Genomic DNA, 20953 nt, shown 5'->3' with positions numbered 1-20953 from the left:
GTACTCGCACAAACACAGACACAACGGAACAAGATAGAAAGTACAAAAATAAACCCACACAGTTATGCTCAATTAACCTAGGACAAAGGAAGCAAGAATATACAAATGGAGAAAAGACAGTCTCTTCAACAAGCGGTGCTGGAAAAACTGGACAGCTACCTGTAAAAGACTGAAATTAGAATGTTCTATAATACCATATACAAAAATAGACTCAAATGGATTAAAGGCCTAAATGTGAGACCAGATATTATAAAGCTCCTAGAGGAAAACATAGGTAGAAGACTCTTTGACATAAACCACAGCAATATATATATATTTTTAAACCAGCTCCGAGAGTATGGAAATAAAAGTAAAAAGAAACAAGTGGGATCTAATTAAACCTAAAGACTCTTGCACAGCTAAGGATATCATCTACAAAATGAAAAGAAAACTTACAGAATAGGAGGAAATATTTGCAAATGATGCGACTGACAAGGGACTAATTTCCAAAATATACAAACAGCTCATACAACTCAATGTTTTTAAAAAAGCAACCCAATCAAAAAATGGACAGAAGACCTAAATAGACACCTCTTCAGAGAAGACATCCAGATATCCAACAAGCACATGGAAAGACACTCAACATCACTAATTGTTAGAGAAATTCAAATCAAAACTACAATGAGACATCACCTCATACCAGTCGAATGGTCATCATTAAAAAGTCCACAAATGATAAATGTTGGAGAGGGTGTAGAGAAAAAGGAACCCTTCTACACTGTTGGTGGGAGTGTAGATTGGTGCAGCTGCTATGGAGGACAGTATGGAGGCTCCTCAAAAAACTAATGGTAAGCTTACCATATGATCCTGCAATCCCACTGCTGGGCATATATCCAGAGGAAAATGTAATTCAAAAGGACACATGCACCCCAGTGTTCACAGCAGCACTATTTACAATAGCCAAGACATGGAAACAACTCAAATGTCCACAGACAGATGACTGGATAAAGAAGTTTTGGTATATTTATACAATGGAACACTACTCAGCCATAAAAAAGAATAAAATAATGCCACTTGCAGCAACATGGATGGACCTAGAGATCATCATTCTAAGTGAAGTAAGCCAGAAAGAGAAAAAAAATACCATATGGTATTACTTATATGTGGAATCTGAAAAAACGGACACAAATAAACTTATCTACAAAACAGAAACAGACTCATAGACATAGAGAACGAACTTATGGTTACCAGTGGGTAAAAGGGGTAGGGAGGGATAAATTAGGAATTTGAAATTTGCACCTCTAGGGGAGTGATGGAAACGTTAGCTATCTTGATTGTGGTGGTGGTTTCATTGGTGTATACATCTATCAAAATGCAGTGAATTGTACATCTGAATTATGCGTAGTTTACTGTACAGAAATCATACGACAATAACGTTGTTAGAAAAAAGACATCTTCTTTGTGGGGGGTGGGGGGCAGTGGATAGCAAGGATTTATGAAGCTGATTGCCTTTTCTTCCTCTGGAGATGAAGAGGGCCCACATGAAAGATTTCCTCATTGATGCTGACCAGAAAATTTCAGAGTGGTTGGTTGAGATTACATTTCTGCAGAAGGTCAAAATTGCAGTTAAGTCTTTGTCTGAGTCAGATGATTTCATTTGGGGTCTATTATTTTTTTAAAAGAAAAAAAAATATATATATAATACTAAGAACACGTTTCTAAAAAGCTTAGAATTTTAGGATTTGCATTTTGCAAGAGAGAAAATATGGAAGGAATTTTTATAAGGGTGTTGATGAGAATGCTGGTATCCTAGTTTTGCTTAAATATTTCAGACTCCAACCTCTACACACAGACCTTTCTCAGGGCACTAGGAGGTAGATAGTGTGTGCCATTGGCACACATACCATGGGCTCCAGTGTGGAATAATTGAGGTTTTGCATGTACATCTTAAAAAAAAAAAACCTTTTCTTTTTAAACTGCGAAGACTTAAAAGCATTAAGACTTAAAGGTACATTTTTGACTGGGAAGAGAAAATACACAGCTTTTGTATCAATTGATTTAATTATAACAAAATCAGTGAGGTCATAATCAATGAGATCAATGCTATAAGCTTCATAAACTCTACAAGAAACACTTTATAACTTTAAATGAACAGTTTTCTATAGCAAACATTCTCAGAAAATGCATTATCCTAAAGAAGTCTTACAGAAATTGAAGTTCTGATATTTCACAGAGGATGTCAATATAAACTTTTTAAAAAGCAGAATATCACAGCAGAATTTCTTGCAAGAAATCTAGTCATTTCTGGCCTCTCCCTGTATTTTCCTTTCTCACACTGTGTTAAATTTTCTCGTCTTCTTGGTCTGTACTACAGTCCAGGATAATGAGCTCCTTGTGGGCAGGGGCCATCGAGGGGCACTCAGAATAATTTTTACTTAATGATTTTTGATATCCTCTTGTATGGTAGTCAAGATTAATAATAAGAAAAGCAACAGCTAAAGTGTTGTTTACAAAATACTTTACCATTTATGGTCTTCTTTGGTCCTCAAAGCAACTCCGTGAAGTATGTAGGCCCAATAATGGTATTATCCAAAGCAGAGAAGACTCTCAGATGCAGAGAAATTCAGGGACTTACTTAAATCATACCAGTAGAAAGTTGTAAAGAGTTAAGGCTTTCGTCCCAACCAGCTGATCTAAAATCTTGAACCCTTTCACATATTCTGTTGGTAATTTTCTTTGCTATTTCTGAATCTGATTCTGTATCACAGAAATTCAGTATCCAGAACTTTATAGTGTACAAGGCTGAAATATTTCATTTTTTTCTTTCAATAATTCTTTTTTCTCCCTCTATTTTATTAGACTTGTCTTTATCTACTCTGTTACAATGAGCCAGTATCTTTCTAGAGAACAATATGCAAACTCTCCTTTTCACTCTATTTTGCGTGATTAGCCTATAAGAGAATTACAATATTCCTGTGAGGGCCTCCGCCTGTGTTAAGATTTAGTAACAATTTTCATGCTTGCTCACACAAGTTCTTTCTGTGATTTAGCATCACTGGCTTGACAGTTCACTGTTTTAAAAAAATGTTCTTATCTGCACATTTGATATTTTACTGTGTATTTACTACATCAGTCATTTGTGACAAATGTTAAACAAGATAACTCACACACTGATCACTGAGGAATGATACTGACTCGTCCCTTCAGAGCCCATTAATCCTTGCCTCTTGTTTCTGCTTCTAATCTATTCCCATTTCTATACAGAAAGCCTCCTTGTCCACAGTCAGATAGAACCTTAAATCTTCACTGGAATTATGTGGGGAGTTCAAAGCTATTAAGGCCACTCTCTGGAAAGGCTCCCTGCATTACCCTCTGTTCACATTAACCACCATCAACCAACTGCACAACCATTCCCTGAACATATACTCACTAAGGTTGCATCCTCTCACACCCCGTGGACCACTCATCATCCAAGACCACTTTCAGGCCATTAGTCATGGAACCACTTAGTCACTTCTCCTTGGAGGCCCATATCACGTGGCCATACAACCCTCTACTCTTCCTCATGCATGAGTCTCAATGTTGCCCTTCCTCATGCTGTGAAACTTCTGCTCTGACTCATAGTCTCCTCTTTGTCTCAAGTGAGGCCATCAGCTAATTTCAATGAGAAGGTAAAGACTACTTGAGGAATGAGGAAGTACTGGTAAGTGCGGAGTGAGTGAACAATCTGTGTTCCAATCTTAAATCCTTAATGCCAGCCCATACTTGAAACCTAAAGGAACTGTTTGGTGTGATTCATCATTTCATTCACGGAAAATGAAGTGCTCATTAAATAACCCACAAAGAGGCAGAGGCGCACTCCAGGTAAAGACCCTGGGCTTTGCAGTAAGGAACACCTGTGTTCCTCAGCAAGATACCTATCCTGTCTAAACTTTATTTTCCTTCCCTGTAAAATAGAGAAAACAATAGTTTCTACTTCTCTTAACACAGGCTTTGCTTGTGATGAATGCTGTCTATGATCACTCTAGGGCCTTCTGACACAATGTATGAAATGTTTTTATTATGAGTTTTGAATACAAGTTTTTGCTTAATCTTGAAATGTGGGGTTTGCTTATGTTTTTCTTTTTAGCTATCTTGCAAAGATTTGAGAAACTTGAACCAAATAAACCCTAACTTTCAAAATAAAAGCTACTGATTTCTTTCAAAACTAAAATGTTATATATTTAAAATATTTTCTCTATTTCCCCCTCTGCCAATTAGCTATAAAATACAGTTGAAAGAAGAGCACATCTGTGTACATCCCGAGGAAGTTTGTGGTATTCATCCTCAAACTCTGCAAACAAATCAGGAAACTAGCAGGTACCTAATACATACACTGATTTCAAAACATTTTCAGTAACTCAAATGAAAGTAAAATTCAAACATTGCACTAGTTGGATCACTGATATGATACCAAAGAAGTTGGGACATATTTCAGGAGCTGGAAACGTCATTGTTGTTGTTGTGTTTTCTTGGATTACTGTTGTTCCCAATGATTTGGAATGACTGACAGTGCTGTGCACAGGCACTGTTTTATTTTTTCAAAGCACTTTTATATTTTTGTGAATAATGCTATGAACCTTTGAGAATAATAGGGTTTTCTCTTTCTCGTGGATCCCAAGCACTTGAACCAAGGTGCATCTCAATTTGTGCACATTGAACTTTAACCACCTTTTGAAAAAAAAGGTAGACATTCCTTAATGAATTGGTCTCAAATTTCCCTTTTAAAATTGGAGTTTGGGCCACAATACTTTACAGGAGAAAGGTTAATCATTTGTGGCAACATATGGTAGACAGGATATGAGTTGCGGTCTGTACAAAGCTTAAAACCTGTGTCCCCAGGCCAAATGCAGGGGCAGAGAGAGCAATACAGGTAAAGAAGCAGACTCCAAAGACATAGCCGCATGTTGAAGGACATGAGAGTGTTCAAAGCTGATGCAGGTTACACGTGGTGTTGGGAAGTCTTGTGAGGTAGGAGGAGAACAATGATGAGGGATGTAGGGGTGTCAGGTGAGCTGATGAGCCCCATCAGGGTTTGTCCATTGGTGGAAGGACAGTGATCCTGTCCTTACAAAACAGGAGAGGGCTCAGCGTGGCCAAGGGAGCATTCTGATATCTTGGACTACATGATACCTTCTTTCAGTCTTGACGGCAATTGGGGGAGAAGGACATGCTATCTGAAGCTGGCTCACCTCCAAACTACCAGCTCCTGTTTACGTTCCTCTGACAAAACCATCCTGCAGAAAAGAGGAATCATTTTGTGTACTATAAGTGGCCTGTATGTTTTCTAGGACAAGGTTCTTTTTATTTGGTTGCTCACCTCCAGGAACACTTTTCCTTTGATGAAGCAATGCGGAAAGCTCAAGTTACTTACTAATCTCTTTTTTATCAATTTATGCCATACTTTCTTGTGCCCAACGTAGCAGCCACAGCAAAGGGCAGTAAATGCTTCTTTTAAGTTTGTAATTTATATAAAATTCTAGCATCACGATTATCAGCATTTAAATTCTGGGGGTTCAGTTGCTAACCATGCTGTCATCTAAATAATAATATCCTGTTATTTCAGTGTCCTTCTTTGACAAAGTTACTATAAAGCTGGAGAAGACCTTGACTTGGAAAGGAGCCAATTCATTTCAACAGAATAAGGTCTGAGACTCATACAATCTTTGAAGTGACTTCACAGAGATGCAAATATGTGCACCTGAAGATGCTGAAGCTCTTCCAGTGTCTAGAGAAGCACCCTTCTCTTGGTTGGACTGCTGTCATTCCTACACCCTGTTCTCTTGTGCTGAAAGCACACATTATTTAGTCAGGGGAAAACTACACTTAGGATATATAAATAGTCTCAATTACTCAAAGGAAGAAAATGTTCCCTAAGATTTCTGTCTACAAGTTTGTCATTTTTCTTTATTTTCAAATGTTTATAATAGGAAGGGTTCATTAAGGCAAATTTGTGAAATGCAGGGAGAAGATATGAAAAACAAATGTCATATAATTTTACTACCCATTGATAACCACTGTTAAAATTTCAATTCATGTTCTGTTAATCTTTCTTTTTATACGTTTCTTTTTACACGCATAGGTTTTTCTTTCTTAAATATCTCCTTTTTTTATCAAGTAGAATTCACTCATTTTAGATAGTTTGGAGTAAAATATATGCTATATCAGTTTTCACTTTTTCAAAAGAAAATAAATTCATTTCCATTTATTAAAAAGACATTAAATAATTATAGAGGAGATGGGTCAAGAATATTTAAGAGAAATATCTGGAAAAAAACAAGCTTTGGATATTTTCTAAGCTCTATTTCAAAAGCACTTTGACCTATATTCTGTATAAAAAAACTAAAATTTAAATAACAGAATCACTTTTATTATAAAAGTAAATAGCTTACTGTTATATCAGTTCAGAATACAGAAAACTAACTATGGCTATTAAGAATTTATCAAGTTAGTAATGTCAAGGAGAAAAATTTTCCCTCTGGAAATTCTGACTGGCCTAAGAATTAAACTGACATCAGACAGATTAACAGGAGAAAATCAAAACAGGTTTAATAACATGTATACATAGAAGAAACCTAGGAAAACTGAGTAACTCCCAAAATGGTTGAAGCCCTCAACTTAACTACTGTGTTCAGCCAAAGACAAAAGAGGATGTTGAGGGTAGTGGTTTGGGACTTTAAAGGGGAGGAAGGCAATTTACATGGAAGTAGAAAAACAAATGTTTGATAAATGTTTGCTGGGCCATACAGAGACAATGGGACACAGAGTGGACTCTGATTTCTAGGCCTTGTGGTTTCCACCACCATACTTATCCTGTATTCTATGTATATATCTCTGGTGATAGTTCTATTCCAGGAACAGTTACTTTACCTAAAATTTTTTTAAGCAGCTACGAGGGTGGTAACTTTCTGAGTCTTCTATTTCTTCAGAATAATCAGCCTAATTAATCTTCATGGCAAAAAGACACTTCTTCAGGTGACAATCTTGGTTCCCCTACAATAAGCATGTACAGACACTTTCTAATTAAGAGCCCCTATAATCTTTGAAGGCTGTAGATCAAAAATTTATCTGGAATGATATTATCAGACACTCTAATGATCTCTAGAAAACACTGAAATCTTTCTGGATATTTGACAATAGATTTGTAATTCTGGGCTTAATGTATATTTTTTCAACATTTACCTTAAATATCAAGAGTGAACTGGATATCAATTTAAATTTCAATTTAAAATCATACAAGATAGGGCAATAAAACAGCACAAGTTAAGTCAACTGAAAAATGAAAGAAAAAAAAATACAACCTATTCACAGGCAAAGGGTAAATGGCTTACTTGAGACTTAAAAATTCAAAGACAAACTTCCCGATCCCTTGCAAAATACAGGCAAAGGACACATACCTAAATCATCAAAAAAAGAATGACAAATAGCTCACAAATATATGAAAAGTTGTTCAATGGTTTTGCTTAGTCAAAACTTTAACAATCTCTATTATTTGCTGGGTTTCTAAAGAAGTAAATATTGAAGGATAACTAGACTGGGACTTTAAAATGTAGAATAGATGAATAAGGTTACACTGTATAGCACAGGGAAATATATACAAGATCTTACGGCAGCTCACAGCGAAAAAAGATGTGAATGAGTATATATATCTTCATGTACAACTGAAAAATTGTGCTCTACACTGGAATTTGACACAACATTGTGAAATGACTATAACTCAAAAAAAAAGTTAAAATAAATAAATAAATAAATAAATAAATAAATAAATAAATATAGGATAACTAGAAATTAATTCTTTGAAAATTGCCCATTCTTAGAATCAAAATTTCCCAACACAAGAAAAAAATTCTGAATTATTTTCCCCCCAGAATGTATTATGTCAATGAGCATTGTGATTAAAAATACCTGATGCTTGTGACTTTTTAACTGCAAGAAATCTGTGAGATTTTTAAAACATCAGTTAGCTATGGGAAATTCATATGTATAAATTATGTACACACTAACTCTATATATACCAATTATGCAGTAGTACACTATGTAATAATTTATGTACTGTCCACTGAAAGAAAAAGTCACAAGGTGAAAGTTGTAAGTTAAGTTTTATTTGGGGAACTTATCAAGAATTATAGCCCAGGAAACAGCCTCTCAGCTCTGAGGAACTGCTCTCTAAAGAGGTAAAAGAAGAGTCAGGTTACACATAAATTTTTTTGCTGGGAAAAAAACTTGTAATCAAACCTCAAAAGATTACTGCTAATCACAAAGAACAGGTATTTCAAATTAATTATTTTAGTGCTTTTCTATGTAAAGGAAAAATGCAAGAATCTGCGGACATTAATAGTTTTCTTTAGATATGTTTCTTAACTATCCAGAGGCTTATAAATCCAAAGTACAGAATACTTTCTGTTTTTCTCCATCCTAAATTCCCCACAGGATGCACTGTCCATGAGCAACCACAGTGGCTAATGGTTTGAACCTTGAAGAACTGAGATGGCAGGCAAAGATTTTTTTCTTTACAACTAACTGTGGGTAAAATACTATATTGCCCAACTTAACTTGTATTATTGAGCAATTCTGTTCACCTCTGGCTTTACATATTTCATCCAAAAAGTAGGGGCTGGGCCAATTGATCTCCAAAGCCATTCTCAGTGCTAACATTCTAATTTTATCTTGTTTGTCTTTTTGTACACTTAAGTGTGAGCTGTAAATTAGTTTAAGTCTGTGATATTTAAATGTACTTTTCTGTCTCTACCATTACAATGAGAAAGAATGAAAGATTTTATTTTTGCAAACCTATTTGCAGAATAAGGTTTGTAATATATTTACTTTTTAAAGCCTTCAAAAGCCAAGAGAAAACAAAATGAATACCTGTGCCTTCTGAGAAAAGCCTTCCTTTCTGTACTTGGCTGGGTTCAGAATCCCTGTGGCGGGTGTGGTATATCACAGTAATGCCCTTGAAATAATAGCTAAATAAGAAGGTCAACCATCTGGCAGGTGCCTACAAGATGCAAGTAAAGGTGGCAGAGCTCCCAGGACCAACATCAAACAGATGGCTCAACTATCCTCTGTTTAGCCATTCTCTTTCAGGTTTTCACAAATACCTAACCTGTAAACCACCATGACAGGGAAAGCCCCTTCCTGCTGCTACCCCTGCCTCTGAAAAGCAAAAATGTAAATATAGCAATTTAGACAGCAAAATATCATCTAACACTGTTTTATTTAACAAAGTTGGCTTCTGTTCAGTGATATCCCAGACACCTACCTCCACCCTATGACCATTCCTAAAGCTACAGGAGAGCGACCACATAGCTCCAAACCAGTCTACAAACAAGCATATTCTCCATTGTCTCCTCATTGTCTCTTGGCAGTTGACAAGACCTTTAGGGGAGTGGGAGGAACCACTAATGTTTAAGCCCCTACTTCACTCAAAGCCTTAACTCTTGAGTTCTATTCCTCTCAGGACGTTAGGAAGTTCACAGTCAATACTCTCCCTTTGAACTCAGATACTAAAATGACCTCGAGGCTCATAGGTAGACAGTAGCTCCCCCTCACAGGTCAGCTTGCCATGCCTGATTTAGAAGTTTTCTGTGCAGACAGTTGTAGCTTGTTTCTTTCAGAGACAAATCCTACTTTGTTCCTAGTGCTAAAATAATTAAAATCAAAATCTCTCAGAATTTTCCCAGCATTTGTACATCCACACTTAGGGAGATTCAGCAGAAACATGTTAAATGCACTTGATGGCAACACCCATTTATGTCATTCAACATTTAATGAGTATTTATTATGGACCTAGTATAGGTCTAGACTTGTCTTCGCATGGGAGACACAGCAAGAAAACTCGATCCCTGCCCCATGGAGTTTGTCCAGAAAAAGAGGGAACAAGGCTCAGAACCTTTCAAATGGAGCCTCAGCTGGGTTAAATCAGAAATAAGTTAAAGAAATCTATGTGAAAGTCTTCAATTATATTTGAAATGTTGATGAAACCCCAGTACAGAAATTTCACTGACTGAAAGAGATCACCTATAAAATCCCAATCCTTGAATCTAAAATACACCTGTTACCAGGAAACCAAAAACTAACTATATTTCTTTCCTTGCTTTTAAATTCTCTTATGAGGAAAAAAAACTAACTTTCAAGCCTAAAAATAGATGGGAAAATTTTTTTCAGCTTTATTATTATATAATTAATATATAACATTATTTATATAGTTGCAGAGAACAAGAAGTAGATTCTCTGTTTTCATAAATAAATGTCAACTTTGAGACACAGAACTTTTCTGTTGTATCACTTCTTCACAACTGTAAGAATTAACAGAAATGATAATTCCTCCTCACTGCATTTCCTTTCATGGAAAATAATAGATTTTATAATTCAAAAGACTAAGGTGTTTATTTTATTTATTTTTTTAAACTTTTTAAATTGAGTTATAGTCATTTTACAATGTTGTGTCAAATTTCAGTGTAGAGCACAATTTTTCAGTTATACAAGAACATACATATATTCATTGTCACATTTTTTTTCGCTGTGAGCTACCACAAGATCTTGCATATATTCCCTATGCTATACAGTATGATCTTTTTCATCTAGGGTGTTATTTTATATATTACATCCATACTTTGTATTTTATATGCTCTTCCAAGGATTCAAAAAAATATGTTGGTCTGGGAGGAAGAGGAAATTTCATGGTTTATACTGGAGCTGAGCAGGATCCTGTGGGGCTCCCCAAACCCTGTATCTTGTTTGTAGGAAAGCTGAAGTCCCCTAGGCCTCTCTGAGTCACAAAAGAGTAGGCTGAAGTAGCTGGTGATTAGGACAGTAGAGTCACAGAATCTGTTTGATGACATTTCATGCGCTGTTTCACAAACACTACACATGCTACCAGAGGGAAAAAGTCTAACTGCATGATGACCAGACTGCAGCCATCACAAAAACTGCTCCATCTTGAGCAGCACTGAATCCATGGCTAGCACAATTCCAAGAAATTGTCTTAAGAGAATGGGATTAACACTGTTGCTCACAATGATCTATATGGGAATCAAAATAACTGTAGCTTGTTCCGCCCATATAAGTAAACAGACAACTACATCTGTCAGTAAAGAGACACTACAAATCCATGTTAACATTTTCCACCCAAAGAATATAGTGCCATATGTCAGCATGAAGAAGTTACAGAAGATGGACCTTTGCCCATAGTCCTATAGAAATGGAATGATATTCTGATAAGTGGGGATTTGTAAGCAGCTTTTGGCAGGAAAAGGCTCCTTACAAGAAAGAGATCTCGGCAGGAGTTCCCTTTTGTCTTGTCTCTAACCTTAAGCCACCCACCCCCATATTCATCTCTGCCCCTAGCACACTTTTCAAATCTCTTGATCACACAGTACCTTGCCTAACATGTTGGTTCTCACCGAGATCAAAGAAGTAGAAAAGGGGAATAAGTAATCAACAGATAACAGAAGACAGTTTCCCCTTTAGTAATCTCGCAAACTGTAGGAACAAGGCAGCATCTAAAAAAATCACAAGAAGTTGACATGCCTGCACAACAGGCCTGCTTGCACACAGTCTGGGATGGCAACAACTCCCATCCCCTATCTCAGTGATTAACTGAGATTACTTCCCCTTTTCCCTCTAAAACTTTCACAGCTGAGCAGAATCTTCAAAGTTAGTTTTTGCAGACAATAGCCCACCATCTCCCCAGACTGCTGGCATTCTGATTAAAAGTAACTTTTCTTTCTACCAACATTTGTCTCTCTAAGTACTGATTTTTGAGCAGTGAGCAGCTGGACCTGAGTTCTCTAGATGTACTAAATTTTATATCTGAGATACACTAAATCTTTATAACACATCTCAGATATAAAATTATTTAAATATACATATAATTATGTAATTCCAGCTGGAGCATTTGAGGTTTATAGGGAGAATAGCCATTTTCTCACCATCCTCTCATATGTTAACTCTGTGTGATACAGATTCTATCCCCACCATTCTATGAGCAAAATAGCAGTTGAAATATAGGTTGGATGTAATTTTATTTTACCTGATTTCAACTGTAACAGCATCAAATGGAAATCTGAAAAACACAAAGAATATGAAATATCCATAATCCTGTCAACTATGGATTAATTTGGGTATATGTCCAACTAATCTCTTTCTATGTGTATCAGTATATCACTTTTGTTTTAATTAAAAAAAGACTAAAGGTATAGAGTGATTTGGAGCCTGCTTTTTCTGCTTAGGGATGTACCATATTTTCCCACATTGATAACTTTTACACTGCTTGTTGCACACAGTTCCATTCCATAAACCACCTACCATAAAATCCTTAATATTTTCACTAGACACATAGGATATACATTTTTTTTCCAAAACTCTACATTTTTGCTCACAACTCTGATGATTTCTTTGGGATAAATCCTGAATGGAACTAATGGTTTAAAAGTCATGTCCATTTTTAAATTTTGACATAAAGAAAGGTCATGTCAAATAATAAATTTTAGGGTGCCACCCCCCCCCCCAGTATGTTTACTCACATTGATTGGCCTTTTTATTCTTTGGCAACTAACAGGAAGAAAATGTCAACTTCTTTTGTCTGCTCTTTAATAACTGTCCTGTTATTTCTCTTTTAATAGTCAAGCAGATTTGCTTACAATTCTACAAATAAATCTTGCTTACTGCTAATTTTCCAGCGTTGTTTGTGAGATTGTTTCAACAGAAAAGTTCTTCCCCTTATCTGCTTCTCCTAACCAATTCTTTCCCATCACAACTCTAATGACATTTATTGTTCCTATGAATTTGGCACCTAATGCACCCAGTCCTTACCTTTTTCAGGTATGTATATTTCATCTTCAATAAAACATTCAGTTGCTCAAGGGCAAAGGGCCCATAGAGTTGAAAATCAATATGCTAATGACTGTGTTGTTTAATAGTTCACCTTCCCAGGGGTGCTCTCCTAGGAGTACAGTGGAGACTAATTGGCCTTAGAGCTGGGAGAGCAACGGCCAAATCTGACCTGATCTTGAAATCTATCAGGCCATGAGAGACTTCAGGAACAGGGGCTCAATCATGGAAATTTCAACTATTTTCCGAAATTATGCCTGACTAATGCCAAATATGGAGCAAAGGCCTAAGTATCCGGACAGTCTGGAGGGACCCAGTACTAAAGTGGAGTCCTGAGGAGTGTCTGCCCCACAGTGACCCGCTGCCGAGGCCCTAGGTTTCTTTTTTCAGCTCGATGCGCTCTATTCTTTACTCCAGCATTCCAGAAATGGGACAAAGATTACCGCGCCAGCCCTGGATTTCTTTCTACTCTTCCTGCATAGGTGGTAACAGTCTATTTACAAAGCCGCAGTGAACCAGCCATTTCGCAAAAGAGGTTTCAATGCTCCCATAGGTCTGCAGAGGGAGGATCCAGAGACGGCTACACGAGGGTGTCTCAAGCTGCTCTCGCACAGGGAGGTTTAGGTCCCAACCACGGATGTCCTCCACCACTCCAGGCCAGAGTCCACCCTGAGACAAGGCCCTGCCTTACAGCCCGCCCATTGGCCCCGCCAGACCCTCACATTCATCCTTGGAGTGGCCCAGGCCATGCCCACCTGCATGACCACACTTGACACAGAATCTGGGGATTATTGCGCCTGGTAACCGAACAGAAAAAGGTCTCTTCTGGCTGGTGTCAGGTTTCCCCTTGATCTCCTGGAAAATGAGAGCATCTTATGCCCCTCGCAAGGAGCCTCCATCCTGCCCCAAGAGTCCCCCTTTTCCTTGGCGCTTCGTGGGGATTCTTTTGCTAGCCCTAGTGCTACCAATACACATGATCTCTGGTAGGAGCCTGGAGAGGGTATTCGCCCAGGTGGTAAAATGGAGCGTGTCGTGGAGGACGGAGGGCGGAGGAACCACCATTTGGCAGCTCGGGGCGGAGGCACCAAGCTGGTGTTCTAAAGAGTTGGGGTGGAAGGCATGGCCAGAGTGTCCCTGAGTCTTCCTGTTGGTACCCACGGGGGAGGGGATCACATAGTGCTGGAGGAGAAGGGTTTGCTTGGAGGTGGGCGCTGAGTTTTGTGGGGTGGTGATCACCACAGGAGTTTACCCAGGGCCAAGCTGGGTCCCTAGCAGAAGCTTGTAGGGTGTTTTCAGAACTGAGCCAGCTCAGGACAGGAACGTGGACCTGGTGATGGTGGGGACTGCTTACTCCTGAGTACCCAGTGCTGCAGATGTTGCCAGGCTGGTGCTGTGCCTATGTGGAGGGTTTGCCTGTGGCCCTGGGTGGGTGACACCTTATGTGTAGGGTGTTTGTGCCCTAGTCAGCTGAGACTGGGGAGCCTGGGCCGAGTGTACCCCAGTATGTGCTTTGTGGAAGTCGTCAGCCCAGTCGTGCCCAGGGTGGGACAAGGAAATGAGCTATTTGCTTTGTATGGGGCTTACCAAAACAACCTAAAACAAAAATTGACAGCCAAACCTAGTGAAAAATGAGATCCTGAAAATGGACAATAAATGATGTCCATGAGTTTTTCCCATGTAGCTGAGACACTAAAGCTGAGGCTAATTCACTAAGATTTTGTTGTTTCTTTTTCATGTTTCATAGAATTGAGTAAATACTTTAAAATAAATATATGCCAAAAAAGACACGCTTATTGTAGAAAACATTCACAAGGTACACCCATTTTAAAAACTTTGGTATATTTCCTTCTGTCTTTATATGTAGATGTCTTTCCAGGCCCAAGTTACCTTTTTTTAAAATATTTTTTATTGAGTTATAATCATTTTACAATGTTGTATAAAATTCCAGTGTAGAGCACAATTTTTCAGTTATATGTGAACATATACATATTCATTGTCACATTTTTTTCTCTCTGAGCTACCATAAGATCTTGTATGTATTTCACTGTGCTATACAGTATAATTTTGTTTATCTATGCTACATTTTGAAATCCCGGTCTGTCCCTTCCCATCCCCCACCCCCTTGGCATCCACAAGTTTGTATTCTGTCTATGAGTCTGTTTCTATTTTGTATTTTTTTTTTTTAGATTCCACATATGAGCTATCTCATATGGTATTTTTCTTTCTTTTTCGGGCTTACTTCACTTAGAATGACATTCTCCAGGAGCATCCATGTTGCTGCAAATGGTGTTATGCTGTCGGTTTTTATGGCTGAATAGTATTCAAATGTATAAATATACCACATCTTCTTTATCCAATCATTGTTGATAGACATTTAGTCTGCTTCCTTGTCTTGGCTATTATTAATAGTGCTGCTATGAACATTGGGGTTCAAGTGTCTTTTTGAAGTAAGGTTCCTTCTGGATATATGCTCAGGAGTGGGATTCCTGGGTCATATGGTAAGTCTATTCCTAGTCTTTTCAGGAATCTCCATACTGTTTTCCACAGTGGCTGCACCAAACTGCATTCCCACCAGCAGTGAAGGAGGGTTCCCCTTTCTTCACACCCTCTCCAGCATTTGTCATTTGTGGGCTTTTAAATGATGGCCAGTCTGACTGGTGTGAGGTGATACCTCAGTGTAGTTTTGATTTGCATTTCTCTGATAATTAGTGATATTGAGCATTTCTTCATGTGCCTATTGATCATTTGTGTTGCTTCCTTGGAGAATTGCTTGTTTAGGACTTCTGCCCATTTTTGGATTGGGTTGTTTGTTTGTTTCTTATTAAGCTATATGAGATGCTTAAATATTCTGGAGATCAAGCATTTGTCAGTTTTATTTGCAAAAATTTTCTCCCATTCCTTAGGTTGTCGGTTTGTTTTACTTATGGTTTCCTTTTCTGTGCAGAATCTTGTAAGTTTCATTAGATCCATTTGTTTATTCTTGTTTTTATTTCTATTTCTTGGGTAGACTGTCTTAGGAGAACATTTTTGAAATGTATGTCAGATAACATTTTGCCTATATTTTCTTCTAGGAGGTTTATTGTATCTTGTCTTATGTTTAAGTCTTTGATGCATTTTGAGTTTATTTTTGTGTATGGTGTAAGAGAGTGTTCTAGCTTCATTGCTTTACATGCTGCTGTCCAGTTTTCCCAACACCATTTGCTGAAGAGGCTGTCTTTATTCCATTGCATATTCTTGCCTTCTTTGTCGAAGATTGGTTGACCAAAAGTTTGTGGGTTAATTTCTGGACTCTCTATTCTGTTCCATTGATCTATATGTCTGTTTTTGTACCAATACCATGCTGTCTTGATGACTGTAGCTCTATAGTACTGTCTGAAGTCTAGGAGAGTTATTCCTCCAGCCTCTTTCTTTTTCTTCAGTAATGCTTTGGCAATTCTAGGTCTTTTGTGGTTCCTTATAAGTTTTATTATGATTTGTTCTAGTCCTGTGAAATATGTCCTGGGTAATTTGATAGGGATTGCGTTAAATCTGTAGATTGCCTTGGGCAGCATGACCATTTTAACAATATTGATTCTTCCAATACAGGAGCATGGGATATCTTTCCATTTTTTAAAGTCTTCTTTAATTTTCTTCATCAATGATTTATACTTTTCTATGTACAATGCTTTCCCTCTTTGCTTAGATTTATTCCTAGGTATGTTATTACTTTGGGTGCTATTTTAAAGAGGATTGTTTCTTTACTTTCTTTTTCTGTTGATTCATCATTAGTGTAAAGAAATGCAGGGAAAGTATTGGATAAAATAAACATTTCACTGAAGCAGCTCACGATAAGGTTTTGTAAGCAGACAGTGTTGTGCCTGGGAGCCCTGCCACCTCAGAGGTAGTTGCCAAATGGTAGGAGATCACAAAAGGGACCCTTTGTGGAATTTCAGGGTGAGTCTCATTGCTCCATAATGGGTCTGCGTCTGGGGACAAAATCCACAGTCTCCGTTTATGTGTTATCTCTTCTGCTTATTTTTGGTGTTTTGATTCTTCCTAATGAAAGAAGCCAAGATCAATAAGTGCTTCCACCATAGTTTCTTGGTTTCCTTACTGTACGTATTACAGTACAAGGAGAACAGTGCTTATTGGTCAATTGCTAGGTTACCATAATTAATACTGACAGATAGGAAACAAAACAAATTAGGTGGTCAAATCTTCCTCCAGTGCATAAAGCTTTACAATGATTACTTTCAATATTAGATTCATTATATTCTATTCTTTACCACTGTGTTCTGCTTGACAGCAGCGGTACCTGAAAACCAAAGTCTTGTGAATAGCTACGATGTGGGACATACTGGGCTAGGTGCCATGGCCACATGGATGAGTGGAGTCCACTATATTATGTATTAAACACAAAAACAAGTGATAGTGAGTGGAGAGAACCATGTGGAAGAGAGTCCAAGAGAAGGGGCTGGTCACTGCCTCCCCACAGGAAGCAGAGGGTACTTCCTAGAGGAGATGTTGAGTGGATTAAGTCAAGGAAGATGAGAGTTGAGCAGGAGTTGCTCCTGAGCAGGAGGAAGGGTGCTCAGAGCAGAGGGAGCAGTGTGAGCAAAGGCTGAGAGATGTGGTAGGGCTCATGGCTGCCTAGCTACCCAGTGTGGCAACAGTAGACAAAGGGGGCAGGAGGAAGGCCAAGGAGTAGATCACAGAGTGAATAATTATGGAAAACAGGATAGTTAGGAAAGAAAAAAGACTATCATAAAATTCAGAGCATGATGTCATTCCCTGTTGTTTTGGGGCAATTTGAGATCTTTCATTTGATTTAGCATGATGCAAATCTAACCTAAGTTTCCTTTAACTTCCCCGGGCTCAATAGAAGTCCGTTTTTTGAGGAATAAATTGCAGACAGACTTTGCTGGCATAACCATACAAGGGTTCCAGATGACAGCCAGTGATGGAAATTAGTGCTGGTAGTGGAACCAGCCTGCCTGGCTTGAACCTGGTCTGCTACCTATTGGAAATATATTTTTGGGCAAGCTGCTTCAACTTGCCATGGCTCAGACTGCTCATCTTAAAGAAGTGGAAACAGTACCCAACTCATAGGAAGATTATGAAGGATAAGTTAGTTTAAAACCACTAAAATAATGATTGTCACAGGTAGTCCTTAACTGGCTATTTCTAAATTGATTAACATCACCATTGTGGTTCTAAGAAACAAGTTCTGGAGTTGTCTATTACCAATCTTCAGGGAAAAATTTCCTAAAGTCTTTCATGTTCACTTTTAATAAAGTTAAAATACTGTTTCTAGTCTTACAAGTAATGTAGAATATGGGTTTAAAATAAAATGATAAAACAAATATTTGACATGAATGAAATTAAAAATTCTGATAAAGGGAAATAGCTGTAAATTAACAAAGAGAAAAGAAAAAATGGAAAAAAAACAAAAACAGAAGTGAAAAAAGTGATGATTTGAATGTGTTTCTTGAATGGTTTGGCTGAACAGTAATGAATTTGAATTTTGCTCCAATAGTGTGCAGAACTAATAACAGTGCTCCTTCAGCTCTGGCACGAGGCACTGGAAATGCAGTGATAAATGAGACATGGTGCTAAGAAGGTTACAGCCTCTTTGGGAGTATAAACAACAAACAATTACAGTGTGAATAGTGCTGTGAAAGAACCAAATTGGGGCATCATGAGGAAACTTCACCCAGTTTTTTGAGTGACATGTCAAGAGCCTCGAGGAAGAAGTGGCATCTGAGAGGAAACAGAAAGATGAGTGGGTGGGAGGAGCAGCAGGGTCTGTGGTCAAAGCTGAAGTGACATGGTGCATGGAGGTCGAGCGTGCTGCAGTAAGTTATTTAGTGGGCACTGCGAGTGGGTTGAATAGGGCTTAGAGCAGCGTGCTGGAGTGAGCTGGTGTTAAAGCTCTCCAAGCTATGGCATGGAGCCTTAGACTTCCCGTGCGGGAGCCACTGAAAGAATCTGACTTGGAGGAGCCTTGGCCACTGCACTGTGTCAGTGTTACTCGGGTAGCACTGTGAAAGTGACCTGAGACAAGTGGAAATACTGGTAAGGAGACCTATTCAGGGACTCTTGTAGCAATCCAGAAAAGAAATGAGAGTGGCTTGAATTAAAAGTAGATAGTACACCAGAGACTGACACAATGTAACTGACTATACTTCAATAAAAAACAAAACAACAAAAAAATAATGAAGTAGAGACAGAAACAGATGGAACAGGTATTTTCAGTTGTGGAAACCGTGTTCTTGTGTGCTGGGTGTAAGAGTCAAAAGAGACCACACTGAGGCTTCATTGTGTTATTTGAGAGAGTGTAATACATTCCAAGTGTAGCCATGCTGGGAAGGCAACTGAATACATAGACGTGGCTTCCCAGCTAGAGATGTGGGATGGAGAGAGGGACTTGGGAGGCAGCTCGCTTCAGTGGTAATGATGTCATGAGAGTATATATTCTCACCTGGGGGACTTTGCAGAATGAAATCAGCAAAGTTCCTCCAATAGCCTACAAGAGATATCACATTATCCAATCAGGCAGAGAAGGGAGAGTAGCCAGAGGACAGGATGAAAACCAGGTGGTGGTTTACTACCTGGAAACCAAGGAGAGAGAGATTTTTAGCCAGGAGGGAATGGTGAGAGAATGATCAGTAGCTAGAGATGTTATAGACAGGGTACCTAAAATTACTAAGGGAGAAAGTATTAGCGTGAGTTTACCAAGAATGAGCTTACTTACTTTGAAAGTAATTTAAGTGACTTATAAATGAGTGGGAATTGAGAAATAAAATTTATAGTTTCAGTACTAAAGATTGAACTTTGAGGAAGCAAAGAAAATTTTAAAGTAGATTGTGTAGACAGTGAGAGAAGGAGCAGGATAGTCAGGTTTCACTGAGTTTCCAGTCTTGGTCAGAGACCATGATTCTCTGAAAGTAACTCCTGGGCAGGGTGTGTGCTTATGTCACAGGTTTTTGTTTTGTTTTGTTTTAATTTTTGCAAGCAGGCAGAGAGTGCTTGCATAGTTTTTGAAAGTATATAGAGAGTAAACACTTCTCTTGGTTCACAGCAGAGCACTACTTCACATTCCTGAAACTCACCTAGAACATTGGGGAATTTTCTGAATGCAGCCTATCCCATGTAATGGCGTCTAGAGTTAAAGAAGAGCATTGCAGCATAATAATAATTGTATTGTAAACTATCCAGAAAAACCTCAGTCAAGATGTTCTTTTTCTGAAGCTGAGAATCTTTAATTTGAAAATCCTCATAAGAAGAAAATTCAATGTTCTGAGCAGAAGATGAATTTGATTATAAAAATGTGTGATATGAGAGTCAATTATTACAGTGTATGAAGTGTGCAGTCTACTGATTGCCCAAGCAGATATTCTAGGCTGCACATGGATGAAAGTATGTCTCTCATGATGCATTTTAGTGAAGAGAAATACTTCAAGCTAGTCGAAGGGACTAAACTCTCCAACTGACATTTCTTTTTCCATATAGACAGAGCACTACATGTGAGAGTCATATTAGGAATTCTCTCTCCTGTGACTTCAAGATACTCACTGAAATCAAATGCATAAACAAAGAACACTTGTATAATTTAATTATAAGCATGCTGTTAGCTTGAGCTCTTTCTGGGTTATTCTGGGAAATGCTAGAATGACGTAATACATTTGTTTCTAGTATGGAATTAGATAGCATTTCTATCCCATGTTTTTTACCCATATTAACATGAGAGTGTCTGGCTCAGGGTATTCAGTAAATTTACTGCTATTAATAAAATTCAGCTCTATACTAATCTTGCTTTTAAACAATGCTTTTAATAACTACAGCTTTTTGGTTTTTGCTTTGTTTGGGGGAATTTTATTGAGGAACGTTCATGTATCGAGATCAGCATAGTGGGAATGTTGAAAGCTAAATGTTGAAACAATTTCAGGCCATGATGTAAATGAAATGTTGGGTAGCATGTCAAGAGAGGAGTTTAGAATTGAGAATATGGTGTGAAAAGTGGGTAACATTTCACTTGTTTAGAGTTCTCTCTTGAGCAGTCTCTCAATCTGAAGTACGGCCAGGATCCAGGGAGTAAGGAAAAAAAGATTCCTCAGGGCTCAAA

General features: G+C 38.0%; 1 protein-coding gene and 1 pseudogene across 1 annotated transcript in view; both read left to right on the top strand.

Annotated features, from left to right (window-relative positions):
• Positions 1-13622, top strand: part of LOC140688919 (complement receptor type 1-like) — a 72248-nt gene extending 58626 nt beyond the window's left edge. Inside the window, 1 exon segment of the mRNA XM_072948890.1 lies at positions 13403-13622. Coding sequence (XP_072804991.1) covers positions 13403-13622 — 220 coding nt within the window.
• A 51-nt stretch (positions 13623-13673) lies between these two features.
• Positions 13674-20953, top strand: part of LOC140688918 (membrane cofactor protein-like) — a 30855-nt pseudogene continuing 23575 nt past the window's right edge.

This window comes from Vicugna pacos, chromosome 24, assembly GCF_048564905.1.
Source record: "Vicugna pacos chromosome 24, VicPac4, whole genome shotgun sequence".
NCBI classification, from domain to species: domain Eukaryota; kingdom Metazoa; phylum Chordata; class Mammalia; order Artiodactyla; family Camelidae; genus Vicugna; species Vicugna pacos.
Note: the sequence above shows the minus strand (reverse complement) of the source record. Positions and strands in the feature narration are given on the sequence as shown.